At 40.7% G+C, this 15,212-nt stretch overlaps 1 protein-coding gene across 2 annotated transcripts in view; it reads right to left on the minus strand.

The window, feature by feature from the left end:
• Nucleotides 1-15,212, minus strand: part of BMPR1B (bone morphogenetic protein receptor type 1B) — a 358,401-nt gene that overhangs the window by 9,501 nt on the left and 333,688 nt on the right. For both annotated transcript variants that reach the window (XM_065596087.1, XM_024099901.3), the window contains 2 exons: nucleotides 6,425-6,527; nucleotides 4,474-4,576 (listed from right to left, as the gene is read on the minus strand). In XM_065596087.1, the coding sequence (XP_065452159.1) occupies nucleotides 4,474-4,576; nucleotides 6,425-6,527 (206 nt within the window). The remainder of the gene's footprint in view (nucleotides 1-4,473; nucleotides 4,577-6,424; nucleotides 6,528-15,212) is intronic.

A 15,212-nucleotide genomic window follows, 5' to 3' on the forward strand; every position in this document is an offset into this window, starting at 1 on the left:
TTCAAAACAACCCTGACATATTGGAGATTTGTTCGGGGGGGGGGGGAGGGGGAAGGGGAGGAAGGAATCAATAAAGACAAGTGCAAAGTACTTCACTTAAAAAGGAAAGATCTAATGCACAACTGCAAAATGGGGAATAACTGGCTATGTGGTAGTATTGCTAAAAAGGATCTGGGGTTACTGTGGATCAGAAATTAAATATGAGTCAATAATGTGATGCAGTTGTGAAAAAGCCTAATGTCATTCTGGGGTGTATATAAGACGTGGGAGGTAACTGTCCCGCTCTACTCGGCACTGGGGAGGCCGCAGCTGGAGTACTGTGTCCAGTTCTGGGTGCCACACTTAAGGAAAGATGCGGACAAATTGCAAAGAGTCCAGAGAAGAGCAACAAGAATGATAAAAGGTTTAGAAAACCTGACCTAGGAGTAAAGGTTAAAAAAACTGGGCATATTTAATCTTGAAAAAAAGAAGACTAAGGAGAGACCTGATAACAGTCTTTAAATACGTTAAGGGCTCTTAAAAAGAGGACGGTGATCATTGTTCTCTGTGTCCACTGAAAGTAGAACAAGAAGGGATGAGCTTAATCTGCAGCAAGGGAGATTTAGGTTAGATATTAGGAAAACATTTCTAACTATAAGGGTAGTGAAGCTCTGAAACTGCCTTCCAAGGCAGGATGTGGAATCCCCCTCATTGAAGATTTTTAAGAACAGGTTGGACAAACACCTGTCAAGGATGATTTAGGGTTACTTGGTCCTGCCTGAGCACAGGAGGCATCTCCCGAGGTCCCTTCCAGCCCTATATTTCTATGATACAATTTAGGCTGGTGAAAAGTACCAGACTGACTTCCCCTGGACACTGACGTCCTCCCTTTGTCCACAGACCAGGTGCTGCATACAAAGCAGCCATGCAAACTTCTCCGTCTGCCTCAGTGCAAACCTGGTGGGGCTATTTCCTGGGGATGGCAAAGAGGCAGGTGGTTCAGTCTTCAAACTTATTCAATCCCTGGCCTCTCAGCTGCGATTGAAAAAGGTGCCAATTTGCACTAATTTTTGTGATATGGGAACTGGACTTAGACCCAGTGCTTCCTAATGTTTTATAAGTTATCAACTGCAGCCAAACCAAGCTGTGAGGTTATGAAAGTAAGCAGGATTTTATTATTTTTTTAGAAGACGGCAGTGAGTTATTATGTGAGGGATATGTAATAAACAAGCAATACATTACTGAAGCTCTTCTATATACTCTGGCTGAATGGGAGTTTTAGCCATTGTCCAATGCCCAGCATGCAAGGAGTACACTTTATAAGAAAATACACAGTGATGTTATTTCTAGACACCACACAGGGATGTCATGGTTGTCTTCAGTACAGGGAGGGAGAGATGATAACAGAAGAAACAAGTTAAGAAACAGTTTCTCTAGAAACTATCTTCAGTAAGACTCAAGAGCCTTTCGGACAGTTCTAGTGCTTCCCTCCGGCCCCATCTCACTTTGTCATGTACAGCACTCTGCTGAAACGTGTATTTAAAACTCAGCAAAATGGGTTTCGGGTGGAGTCAGCATATCAGATGCACAGAAGATTCTCCTGCTTCCCCAGTTTCTTCCAGTTCACAGTATTCATATTATCTGGGTAAAAACTGCAGTGAAATCTGAGGCTTGGAGACTTGTGTGCACACATCAGACCCCATCATCATTCCTCCAATCATTCCCGTGCCCATTCATCACTAGCTCTACAGGCAGGGAGCCAGACATGGTGGCACCACCACTTCTGCTTATAAAGGCTTTAAATCAGTAAAGACATATTTGTTCTCATCTGCTTTCAGTCTGCACTTTCATTGGGATTTCCTGTAATATTTTTATTGTTTAAAAGAGAGGTGTCCTTTCAGCCATGATTATTATTTTCATTTCCTTAATAAGGCGGCTGCATGACTAGCAAGGGGACTCCATGTTATCTCCAGGGTATTTTTATTCTACTAGTACTGCAGGATGCACCAGAACACTGTCCAGAAATGGATTTAGCTGCTGTTATGTTTTTCCTTCCTGCTTGACACAAAGATAGCTCTCTGGCTTGATTTTAATTCTTCTGTCTGATATTTTCATATATCTGCTGCTTCATTCTGTTCCCGGTTAAAGAGTGAGTCCCTTTCAGGAAATGCTAGGTATGGAGAAACACTTTCAGAACACAAATTGCACGCATCTGTAGATGATAATTCTGTGCATGGGTTAATTTCTAGTTAGCAACCTTTGACCTATGGCTGAAGGACCTCCCCAGACCTTGGTTTCCCTTGAGATCTGACCTTGGTCAAAAGTTCCTGATCAGGAACATACTTTTTTGTATGTTTTAAAATACCAAACAACCTACATTTTTGCATCCACTCCAGTGGAGTTTTTGTTTCAACAAGTCCATTTTTAATTTTAGTTATTTATTTTAACATCACTGTTTATGTTAAATCCTGATAATTCTGAGAGTCACTGCAGCACATTTAAAAACAATCCAAGACAGGAAGAATGGCTATTAACACAGAACCCCGTCAACCGTTATATATTAGCTGCATGTACTTGGATATGGCTAGTGGGAGAATTCACAGTCTAAATTGCTGCCCTTTTGGTGAGTGTTCAGATTGTGATAGAGCAGTGGCAAACTACCCTGGCTTATGGCACCAAGGATCACAGCTGACCATACAGCTTTCAAAAAGGGGCTGGCTTTGGTGCTGTTTCACAGCTACAGACCCTAGAGCCACATTATCTGAAGCAGGCTCTAAAATTACAGCCACAATTTGCTGTCTAGCTACTAGTGTTGGAGGAATTACATTAAATGAACATACTGCCATTTGTTTCTCAAACAGCAAATTAAACAACTAGTTTTGCCGTATTCAAGCAGCTCAAAAACTATTCATCCAATAATGTATTCAAAAATATTCTCTCTGCTATTTGGTGTTTATTCATCTTAGCTATCTGTCACCTTAGTACTTCAGTGTCCTCTGCCCCCACAAAAAAAAAAAAAAAAAAAAAAAAAAAAAAAAAAAAAGAAGAAGAAAATTTGGCATTAGCAAAAGAGCTTGAGTTTTTGCATAAACAGTAGATAGATATCTGACTATGCTAACTACCTGATTTTTACATTTCCATCCAGTTTAGGCTGGAATGGCAAATGTAATATAAAACCAAGAAAACGGACAAGTTAGATCAAGGTTGCCCCATTTTGAATCTGCAGGGTTTAATTCAACCAGTGTGTGTGGGAAAAATCATGGACTTGATTTTCCAAAATCAAATTATATTATTCATATACTATACAAACATACAAATGTACTTACTTGGGGGATTTTCTCTCTGTCCAAGTAACTTTTTTTCTCTTAATAAAGACCAACAAAATTACAGAGCTCTTATGTTGGGAGTCAGAATTTTATGAGGTTTCAGTGATCTCATGGCTCACCAGTCAATGCTGAATTATTTTACATATTGCATTCTATGGGCCCAATCCTGTAGCCCTGCTGTGCAGAATCTCAATTAAGTAAGCCCTTATATAAGTTAGGACTGCAGGAATAGTCCTTTCTATATGCATGTGTGGGGGTGTGTGCGGGTAAGTAATTAACTAAGTAATAAGAATATATCTATGTGTTTAGACTGAGATTTACTGTTCAACGCTACGGTCCAAATTTTGTTCTCAGCTTTAAATGAGCAACACCAAAAAAATTGGAAACTCTGTCTCCTAGGACCAAATTTATTGCTGACCACACAAGTCCTGCACAGCAGCTATGCCAATGTCTATACATGTCATACTTACCCAGGAACTGCTGTATTTTAAAAATAAAAATATTGTATAACTTCCAACCAAATCTGGAAATGCATTTGTGCAGAGTGTTACTCTATTGTTTGTTCTATACCTCTGAAACACAGAGTTCATGGTAACGCCTAGACCTTATTCTCTGAGGGCCAGATTATCAGCGGCTATAAATCGTCATTAGTTCCACTGGCTTCAGTGGAACTACGCTGATTTATAGCAGCTGAGGATCTGGTCCCAAGTGTCGTTCTGAAATTGTTACGTAGCTACAAACTACAATCTTTTGCAACGACAGAGGGCACTCATTATTGTTATTTTATATTTGTATGGCATGAGCACCTAGAGGCCTCAATAAGTCAACCCCACCCCCCACCCCATGTTAAGCACTGTACAAACAAAGTAAGAGATAATCCCTGCCCCAGCCTAACCTAGACTGTGAGCTCCTTGGAACAGGCACTGTTATTTTACTACACACAGCACCTCGTGCAATGGGTCTCTGATCCTTGACTGATGCCTGTAGGCATGATGGGAATACAAATAGAGGTAAATACCAAGTAGATACTGTTTCCGTATATTACCAGAACATCTATGGGATACAAAAAAAAATGTTTTTTCCATGCAGCTCATCTAATTCTCTTTTCTTTTCTAGGAAAAATACAGGCATCTACTGATTTAAGGCTAGATTTTCTTCCTCCTCTTACCTCTATTTTTTAGTGGTGGCAGCGTAGGGTGAAGGTTTTCATTACAGAAATCGTCGTCTGTGCAGCATGCAATAGTTCTTCTGTGATGTATTATGGGTGTATCCTGCAACAGAGAAATTCACAGAGAACTGTGTGAGCAACTTTGTTCTTTTCAACAGACACTGTTGTTTGGGCGCTGGAGAAGGAGACAGACCTGACATGGTAAATAGCATCACAACCAGTGGAGGATTTCAAATATGACTGCAATAAGGATTTGGGCCACCCTAATAAAGCCATTTAAACATTAAAGAACAAATTCATCCCTTGTGAAATTTCACTGAAGTCATTACAATTATACAAAGATGTATTTGGCCGTAACAGCATACGGGAGAGCTGTGAGAGAACGTGTGCGTTAGTGTTACATTATTCAAGCGTTCCATTTGAATTTTGGGGCAGATAGATTTCACGTTTATGTACAATGAGACTGAGGGCCTGATCCTCTGTCCCACTTTCCAGAGCAAAGCAGACAGAATTTTGCCCCAAGGCCAAGATTTCCAGAAACAGATGCCTAATGTCAGGCCTGAATTCAACAGAGACTTTAGGATGATCAGCATTTTGGAAAATCTGGCTACTTATTTAGTAAGCACTCAGAAGCCTCATTTTAGACTCCTATTTTTGAAAATCTTCACTTTAGCGCATGATTCCCTTCATGTAGGGGAATACTCAGACGGCTTAAAGCCAATGTAATCAACTCCGTCATCTATTCCCCCCAGCGAAATAGATTTGTGAAGGGTATGAAGAGGGAGCAGGAGGGGACAGAACACAGTGCACTATACTTTGGAGATATTTACTGGAATAATGGCTCCTGTGAGTTTATTACAAGCAGGTGAAAATAAGAGCAACCCTTAGCCTGCTCTAACTTGAACCAATAGCTGGTTTGGTCCCTGGACAGGCCCAGATTTGGGTGTGGGAGCAGAAAGATTACTTAGGGTACATCTACACTGCAAACAAACAAACAAATGCGTCAGCCAGTCTCAGAGCCCAGGTCAACTGACTTGGGCTCACACTACAGGACTAAAAATAGCAACGTAGATGTTCCTGCTTGGGCTGAAGCCTGGGCTCTGAAATCCAGCAAGGGGTAGAGTATCAATGCCTGGACTCCAGCCCGAGCAGGAGTGTCTACATTGCTATTCTTACCCTGTACCCTTATTCAACACCCTGTAGCAAGAGCCTAAGTCAGTTGACCCAGGCTCTGAGACTCGCTGCCATGGTTGTGGTCTTTTCTTGTTTTATTTTGCAGTGTAGATGTACTCAGAGTCATCTTCATTCCACCTGCTGTCCTCCCTCCACCGTCATGCTGAGCTTTGCACAGAACAGCTGGGGATTTAACCCCGAGTGATTTCTCTGTGTTAAACATGCAAGCACAAAAGAGAATTGCTGTGTAGGGTGAGACGTTGATTGCAGTACATGAAATGGAAAAACATTTCTCTCCCTGGAACTATACTGCCTTCATAGAGGTGGATCCCCACATTTACTGGCTGAATGACTGTCTACACATACAGGACTCACGTTACACATCAGTGCTACGTAACAACTTCTAGTGTGAAAACAGCAACTTTTTTACGGCACACTACTACGCAGCACACAGCAGTTTAGGAAAGGAAGTAAAGAATGTCTTACCTAATTCAAGCTGCAGGGGGAATTTAGAGAATCAGAATGTAATTACCCGAGTGGTAGTTTCACCAGGAAAGCAGGGGCTAATATTAATTAACTAGCAACACGGTGTGCTTGAAGAAGTAGCAAGAGTTTTGGGGAGTAGATGCCATTTCCTCAGCATTCAGTGCAGAGGGCACATCTCCCACATGATCAAAATTTTAAGCAGCAGATGTATGCCTTTATCCTGCCTACAGTTCAGCTGAATGAAAACTATCACAATAGCCAGACCAAACCTTGATCATAACTCTTTTCTTACCCGGCATTGGAAGTCTGAGCCTTCTAAGCCGAGGCATCCTGAAGCAATTGTCCGTCCTCCAAATTCATCTTCTTCTACCATGGTGAAACAGTAGCCATCAGTCCTGAAGATTGGAAAGAGCGAAGCAGAATTAGTTTTTAAAATGAGAGCTTTGCTATTAGATATGCTGTGTCCCACAAACATACAGTTGATAAATCAACACACTTTGAACAGCAATGTAACAAAATGCAGATGACTAAACTATTATCGCATATGTAAAATCTTATTTATTTACGCAGCGTTATTTCAACATACAAAACAAACGAATGCTTCTCCCAGGCTCTTGGCACCCACATATAGTTAAAATTAAATCCAACAAAGACAGACAGCAATCACAAACCGATAACTTTTCTTCCAACAAAAGAAGCCAGTCTACAAGCTGACATTTTCACACAAAACTCTAACCCCCATAATTAAAAATCTTCACCCAAGGCCCATCCCCTCTGCACAAATGTCTATCCCAGTGTTTCTCAACTCATGGCCTGCAGGCCGCTTGCGGCCCAATCAGCACACAGCTGCGACCCATGTGATATCCTCAGGGCCATAGAGGTAGTATAATATATTGTGAGAATATGGCCAACATAACACATAGAGAGCTGCATATCCGGCCCACAGTGGTAAATAGGTTGAGAACCACTGGTCTATCCTAATAGATGGGTCTCCAATGATGCAAAGCCTATCTTAGTAAAAGCATCAGTGCTAAAGCAGGTCCACTTGTGCATGCACACACTGTACAGAGATTTGCTCTGTGGAGCAGACCTGAAGAGGCCAGCGTCATTGAGATAATGACCGTGAAACACTATTAAGAGTGATTTGTGGTCCTTACTTTAACCATATTACAAACTGCAACACTCTGTTGCGGATGAGTTCTTGAGTTATCATCAACATCCTTCATAACTGTTTACTTGGGTTATAAGCCTAAAGTGATCCATAATACTTCAGTTTACAAGAACATGTACAACAGAGGACAAGTATACTAACAGACGGCTAGATGGTGCTGGTGATAAATGTTCTTCCCTAATGAAGGTCAAATACATGAATGTTATCAGGGAAACAAAAAGAGTGCCTGCATCTGACTGAAAATCTTCGCTGATAATTTTTCATCACTTTCTGGGGACTCACTACCGATCAAAAGGAATGAAAACTGTCTTGATCGTAAGAAATAAAACGAATAATAAAAAAGAAATAGCCCCTTATCCTCAAACAATCAAGTCATATAGCAATAAAATGTTTTATTAACCTCTTATTTTCTTTCTAATATTTATGTTTAGTAGATACTTTCACAACAAAAGAACAAATGAAGAAGGACAATAAAAGGGAAACAGATAAAAGAAGAAACTAAATGGATTTACAAGGCTTAAATAAAGCAGAATTTCAGATAAATTATTTTACTTTTACTTCACAGAAAGGAAAACCTAACAAAACAAACAAATAAAACCACTAATGACAATAAAGAAGCTGTAGGAAAAGGGGAACATTCCGTTACACACTGAATGCATAAATACAATTTGGAAATATTCGCTGTGGCACAGAAGGACGCCGGATAGGAAAACACCAAACGTTTGCTGCGGCACGTATTTAAATTAACTATGTGAAATCTAGTCAGAGCAAGCTTGTTTCATAGTTACTTTCAATAACAAGACAAGTTACTAACTTGTGGATCTGAAAAGTAACCAGTTGCACACTACAGATTACTTTCTCATAGAAGCGCACAATTTACTTTTATACTACTTAGATATTGTGCATGAGAGTAAGTAAGGAAGACAACAACCCTTTTGGGTAACAACTCCCATGACTTCATTACTCAGTCTCAGGATAGGAATGATAGGATTGCCAAGAAAAGAGACTGAAAGGAATCCATTAGAGTACAATATTATATTAGACTACATTTTATTTGTTTACATGGCGCCTTCGATTCAAAGCAATGAGTAAGGGTAACTGAGGGACACAGTAACAAAACAATAAATTGCAATCAACTAAAAAACAAAAAAAGTCAACAATTGATGGTCTCTAATAAAGTCAATATACAAAAGGAGGAGAAAGAAAAGAATCATATTGTTAGAAGAGGTACTATTAAGAAGGGAAAGTGAAGCCACAGGAGGTTTTGGCATTCTAGTGACTTTCAACAGGACATAGACTCATAAATCACTTTTCAAAATGGGACATAGGCTCCTAAGTCACTTAAGTGCTTGTGAAAATTTTACTTTTGATGTAAAATGACAAAGCAAGTTAGATCATGGAAAGCAGAGGGTGAGAGAGCTCAAAAACGTTGAGGGATGGAGGAAATCATTCTTTTTGGAGACAGCAATAGAAGAATGTCTCACAAGCTTCAGACCATGATACAATGAATGAAGAATGTGGAATGAAATTAAAAGGGGAATGTTTTATTAGGAAAAATGAGATTTAAGAGGGAGAATTTTCAATGTAAAAGTTACCTTCACCCCTCGGAAAGCCTCCTAGAGATCTGGGCAAGAAAGTGGAAAAGAGAGTGTCTCCTAGAACTCCTGGAAGAGCTCTACTATGGTGGTGAGGAACAGATCCTCACAGGTCGAATATAACGCACTCTACATAGAGAGGAGTGCCTAGCACACTCCAGCTACACAATTCAGCCATGTCAGAAATTAAAATCTTTCCATCATTAAAAACAATCTGAACAAGCATGTACCACATCTATTATGCTGTAGTTCACTGCATATTACATATAAGTATGCATGAATAACAAAGAATGATGAATACAGGGGTCTCCTGTATACACTAGGGTTGTGTTCTTGAAAAGGGCAATGGATACCAAAATGATGTATACTGGGGAATTTTTCCCCATGAGAAATAATGGAATAAGAGGGGGATTAGTTCACAACTTCACCACATTCGCCTATGACAATGCTCTTTTCACGTAAACGGTGTACCTTTTTACACTGACAGGTTATACAGCACACATTTTACACACAAAACACTGAATAAAATAATGTAGAACACATAGAACATTTTAATACAGTAAATACAGTACAGTAGTACAGTATAAAACAATGTCAATTATGCTAAACTTTGATAGGGGTAGCGGCTGGGTTTTCTTGGGCTGGCTTTTCGGTCGCAGAAGTCTTAAAAAAGGATTTTATCGACGTCTGCTCTCCTGCATGACTCTTTGAATGATAGATCTCCCTGTAGCAAGCCACTGCATCACTGAGAGCCCTGGAGACTTTGGCAGACCGTTCACGAAAAGGATCACCGCTCTGTATGATTTTTGTCATCTCATCTAGAAATCCAAAGAAACGGAACAGATTCTTTGTCGTCAGACTCCTGGCTTTCTGCCCTACGTCATCGTCATCATCGTCCTTGCTTTCTTCAAATATCCTTTGTTGGTCCAGCTGTCCAGCTCAATCAGTTCCTCATTTGTCAGTTGCTCAGTGTGAGACTCCAACAACTCATGTACATCATCTTCCTCCACCTCCTCAAAGCCAATATCCTTTGCCAACTTGACAATTTCTTGCTCGAGAGCAGAAATGGCATCAAATTCCATGAAGCTGTGGATAGTATCTGACATTGCACAGCGCAAAACGCCGTTCATACATTGCGAAGTGACCTCTTCCCACGACGCGTCAATGTTTTCCACGCTATTCAAGATGTTGTAGGACTTCCAAAACTCCTTTACACTGGGCTTTCCTTCACCTGCCGTCCCCTTAATCAGCACTGAGAATGTCCTCCGTAGGTAATAAGCCTTGAACGTGGCCAATACACCCAGGTCCATAAGCTGCAGCAACAATGTGGTGCTGTGTGGCAAAAATAGGACATTGACGTTTGGGCAGAGGGCTTCATAGTCCAGTTCGTGGACACTTGCGTTATCCAGCAGAAGGAGAATCTTAAAGGCCAAATTTTCCTTTTGACAGTAAGCCTTAAACTCAGGGACAGCATGGTCTACAAACGGAAAATATTGCGTGTCATCCAGGCCTTTCTGTTCGGCTTCCAAATTACAGGGAGATGAGACTTGACGTAGGCCCTCATTGCTCTTGGGTTTTCACTGTGGTAGACAGGCAAGGACTTCAGCTTATAATCACCTTCTGCATTTCCCCCAAGCAGAAGGGTTAAGTGGTCTTTTAAGGCTTTGAATCCAGAAGCAGTCTTCTTGTCATGAGAAATATAAGTCTTCGTTGGCATCTTCTTTCACTAAAGGCCCATCTCGTTGACATTAAAAACTTGTTTTGGAGAGTAGCCACCTTCCGAAACAATTGGTTTTAGCTGTGTACGAAACATTTCAGCTGCTTCTTCATCCGCACTAGCCACTTCTCCTGTGAGTTTTACATGATGTAGATTGGCATACTTCTGAAATCTGTGGAATCACCCATGACTAGCATGGAAGGTCTCCTTTTCTGCTGTTGAGCTCTCTCCCTCTTTCCTTTCAATCATTATACAGGCTTTTGGCCTTCTCCTGAATCAAGGTTAAACTCACAGGTGTCTTCTTTTCAAGGAGGTCATCAATCCAATCAGCCAGCAAACATTCCATCTTCTCCATTGTACAGGGAGTGGTCAGACGCCACTTACGACACTTTTCAATTGACTGCCCGTTACGATGAAAGCCGGCAGGGAGAACAGCACACATCACATGCTGAGCCTCAGCCAATCACTGATTTCACTGTTTGAGCTTTCTGATTGGCTCCTGGCCCCAGGCTCAGTCAATCAAAAACAAATGGCAAGGCTACCCAGCAACAAGCTACCCTGGCCATGGAAGCCAATCAGACAAGCAACCCCCCCCCCCCTTCCACCTCCATTCTTTATAATGCAGTGCATCTGTGAATAGGGGCATATCCAACATGTGCATCTGCTACAGAGAAATTTACAAGGAGAAGAGGAGAACATCTGTCCGAACTTCTTTAAGATTGCAGAGAAACCTGCAGCCCAGTCTTCAGCAAAGCCCCCAGCCAAGAGCCCTTCAAAAAGTTCTGGAAAGTCAAAGCATATGTGGCTTTTATTTTAATGCTGTTTACCAAATAAAGGCATTGATGTTGCTACATTGGTCATCTATAATTCATTTAGTACAAAAATCTGGATTATTGTGGTGAAAATAGTGTATCAAGTCTTGGTTCAGGAACCAATCCCCCCCTTTATACCATTGATTCCTACAGGAAAAGCGGTTTCGACTTACAACGTTTCGACTTACAACACAATTCTGAGGAACAAATTGTGTCGTAAGTCTGAGGATCCCTGTACTGCTGCTCTGTTTCGTTATCTTCACTGATGACCACTTCGTAGCACTTCTAGCACTTACATGAATTCGATTAGCACTCTTAAAAATTGAGTGTGTCGTTGAAGCAGGCAAACCGAGAATATGAGCAATATCAGCTGCATGCTCACCTCTTTCAATACATTTTATAACATCCAATTTCACTTCTAATGTTATACTCTAACACTGCCTCTTAGACACAGGCCCACTTTTAACACTTTGAACGCGTTTTACACTCATGATGGGTACAGGACAGTACTGTACTCAGGGCTGCCCCGCCTCTTCCCACCCCTGTCCATCCATGCCCTGTCTCTTCCCACCCACTTCCACCCTCTCCTCCGAGCGTCCCATCCCCGCTCCTCCTTCTCCTCCCCCATACGCCTCTTGAATGCCGCCTAACAGCTGATCGCGGCAGGCAGGAGGCACTGGGAGGGAGAGGGATGAGTTGATGGCCCTGTGGGCCGCTGGCGGACGCAAGTAAAGTACTGCGCAATAGGGGAACATTTTCCAATTCACGCTCATCCCGATCCATGCAAACAACGGATATGTGGATCAGGACCAATGCAAACTGGAACATGTTTCCCTATTGATGAGCGACGGATATCTGAAACAATGGATAAGGGGGAGACGTATACCAGTGACCCCCTGTACATATAAAGCAGTATAAATTGAACTACTATTCATTCTCAATAGTGTAACATTTATGGATTATTAAATAAAATTACATTCACTTAAAAATTAAAAACATTCATTGTGTAAATGTAGAATTGAATTGGGTGTTGTAAAATGTAGCCATGTAAACCTCCTCCAGTGAGGCATCATGTTATACTACAGTACAAAAAAGACATTAAACAGATTTGGGATGTGATAATTCACAAGCAGAGATCTGGTATGTCATATTTTGGCTAGGGTGATTTTTTACAACCAGGTCAAATATCAGGGGGAAAAAAAGGTTTATAGCAGAAATGCTGACAGATCCTGAACTAGAAGGTGCTGCTACAATTAACGATTACCATAATGACACAGGTGATCTTAATTGAGACCTTTACTAAATGTCAGAAGAGACGCACGGGGACCTAAGAGCTTTGCAGCTGTTCAAGCAGATGTCCTTACTGGAGAAGAGCCATTTCTCATGAAAGATGCAACACCTTAGCTACCACACCTTGAGTGTTGAAAATTTCCTCCCCGGGCTTCCATGGTAGCATGACATCAATATCTATTTTACTATTTCTCTCTCCCTCTCTTCTTTTAAAATAAAAAACAAAAATGCTTTAAATACCCATCTACCACGGAAGGACTTTAAAAATACCAGGCATAATAAATCCTTAACCGTCTTTCAATGAATATGCTAAGTAACTTGTGATGGCAAAAAAGATTTGGACAGATGAAATTATTCCCTCATTCATTTCCTACAACCTGCAGGTTGGTTAAATTCCCTGACTACTAAACAAGAAACCTCCTACTTTTCAGTACATTACCACCACCTTACTTTGGTCTGCAATGCAGCCTGTTGGATTTTATTTTTTTAAACTTCATCTTTTGTGCACATTTCTGAATACACTGGCAGCATAAATTATATTGCCCATATGGTCCCAATCAAATCAGCAAAACAACTACTGCATTGGTTCTTAGTAATGATGGGGAAACTTCAATTACGGTTTGTATAGAAACCTGACCATTCAGATGCTTATGTGAAGCTCTACAGACTTTCTCTAGTTATGAAACTACTTAAACTCTCAACATGCATCTACTTCCTACATTTTGTCATATCTATCACCCGAGGAATATGTTCATAAAAGCCAAGTTTAGCAGAACACTGTCCATAAACCAAAAAGCCACTGTAAATTTTTTCAACACAAACTCATTTTCTGGTAAAAAAATATTGTGGTAACAGTAACATGAAACCCAGTTTGAAGAATTGCATTATACTCCTGCTGAGCCAAATTCAGCCTTCAGATGTGTATGCAACTAATTTGAAGTCAGTGGGAGCCATGCACTTGCAACAAGCACAGAATCTGGCTCATAATGGGACAAATCCTCGGCCTGTGAAAGGACCACACAAGCCTCCAAGTCAGCAAAACTGATCCTATTCTGCTGTGTGGGGCACATCCCGGATGCCAAGCAGTCACAGAGGGACACTCTTCTTACCCCATCAGTTACGGCCCTCTCTACAGCACTGCACAGAAAGATGTGAGGACACTGCAACATGGAATGGAGGATTCTCCCAACTCCCACAGAGAACCACTTTATAAAGCTCATTTACTGTGTTAAGTTTAGGGCCTATATCTACAGTTTCCAACCTGATGGTGACTCTGACATGGCAATACTACCAACCATTGAGACCTCCCTCTGTATTTTTGCTTCTGTCTCTATCATCACATACAAAATTCACTTCAACAGGTGCTTGGGTTATTTACAAAAATGAATGGTCAAAATACAGATAATTTATATTCTAGTTTTTTGGTTGAAAAAACAAAGCATATTAAAACAAGTAATTTTCTGTGCACATATGCAAGATCTTAGGCTGAGCCAGTGAATACATTTGTATGCTGTACAATGTAGCTCCATTATTTTAACATTGCAAAATGAAAAGACAAATGTAAAGTGAGTATTTTCTAATATGGATTGTGTTCTTGGTTTAAGTAAATTCAATTTATTGTGGAAATCTCCCATTTTCTAGGGCTTCCTCTCTGAAGCTCATGGTGCTAGCTGGGACAGTACAAAGGGGTTCAGCAGAGATTGGAGTATTATCACTGATTATTTACTATAACATATATAGCAACATAAAGGTACATGGGCCTACATTTTCAAAAAGTTATTAGTGATTTTGAATGACCAGCGTGAGACCTTAACAAGGCTTTAATTTCCAGAAAGTTTTGAGCACCTGCACTCTGAAAATCAGGCCCCATTAAGTGGCTCAAGTTGGCCACCTGAAATTTACTAGACACCTTGGAAAATTTAGGCCATGATGCTTTTACAAAACACAAAGTAAGACAATTCCCATTCAAAACGGATTAAGGCAGCATGCAGAAAGAAGAATGTGGGAGTCATGAACTGTATTAATTTTGAGAGTACAGAGGAAAACGAGGCTTACCTCAACACAATACTATATTTGGATTGGGTTCATGGATGGAGGAGAAAGATTTATGCCAAGGTCTTGTTGTAATTGAGTCTTTTAGCTTAATATGGACCCCTGCTCTTCTCCCCCAAAGTATTTAAGGAGTTACACTTGACCTAGGCAGTGCTACATTTTAAACAATGGCAGAATATTCTTTTTTTTTGGAATAATATGAATAAAAATAGCTGAGTGATACAGCTTCCCCCTTCAAATCACAACAAAAGTTTGCTTTTCAACCACCCTTCCAGAGGACATGGGTCCATGCTGATGACAGATTCTGCTCAATAATGATCCAAAGCAGTGTGGACTGATGCATGTTCATTTTCATCATCTGAGTCAGATGCCACCAGCAGAAGGTTGATTTTTTTTTAGTGGTTCAGTTTCTGTAGTTTCCACATTGGAGTGTTGCTCTTTTA

The sequence above is a fragment of the Chrysemys picta genome, chromosome 5 (assembly GCF_011386835.1).
Source record: "Chrysemys picta bellii isolate R12L10 chromosome 5, ASM1138683v2, whole genome shotgun sequence".
NCBI lineage: Eukaryota > Metazoa > Chordata > Testudines > Emydidae > Chrysemys > Chrysemys picta.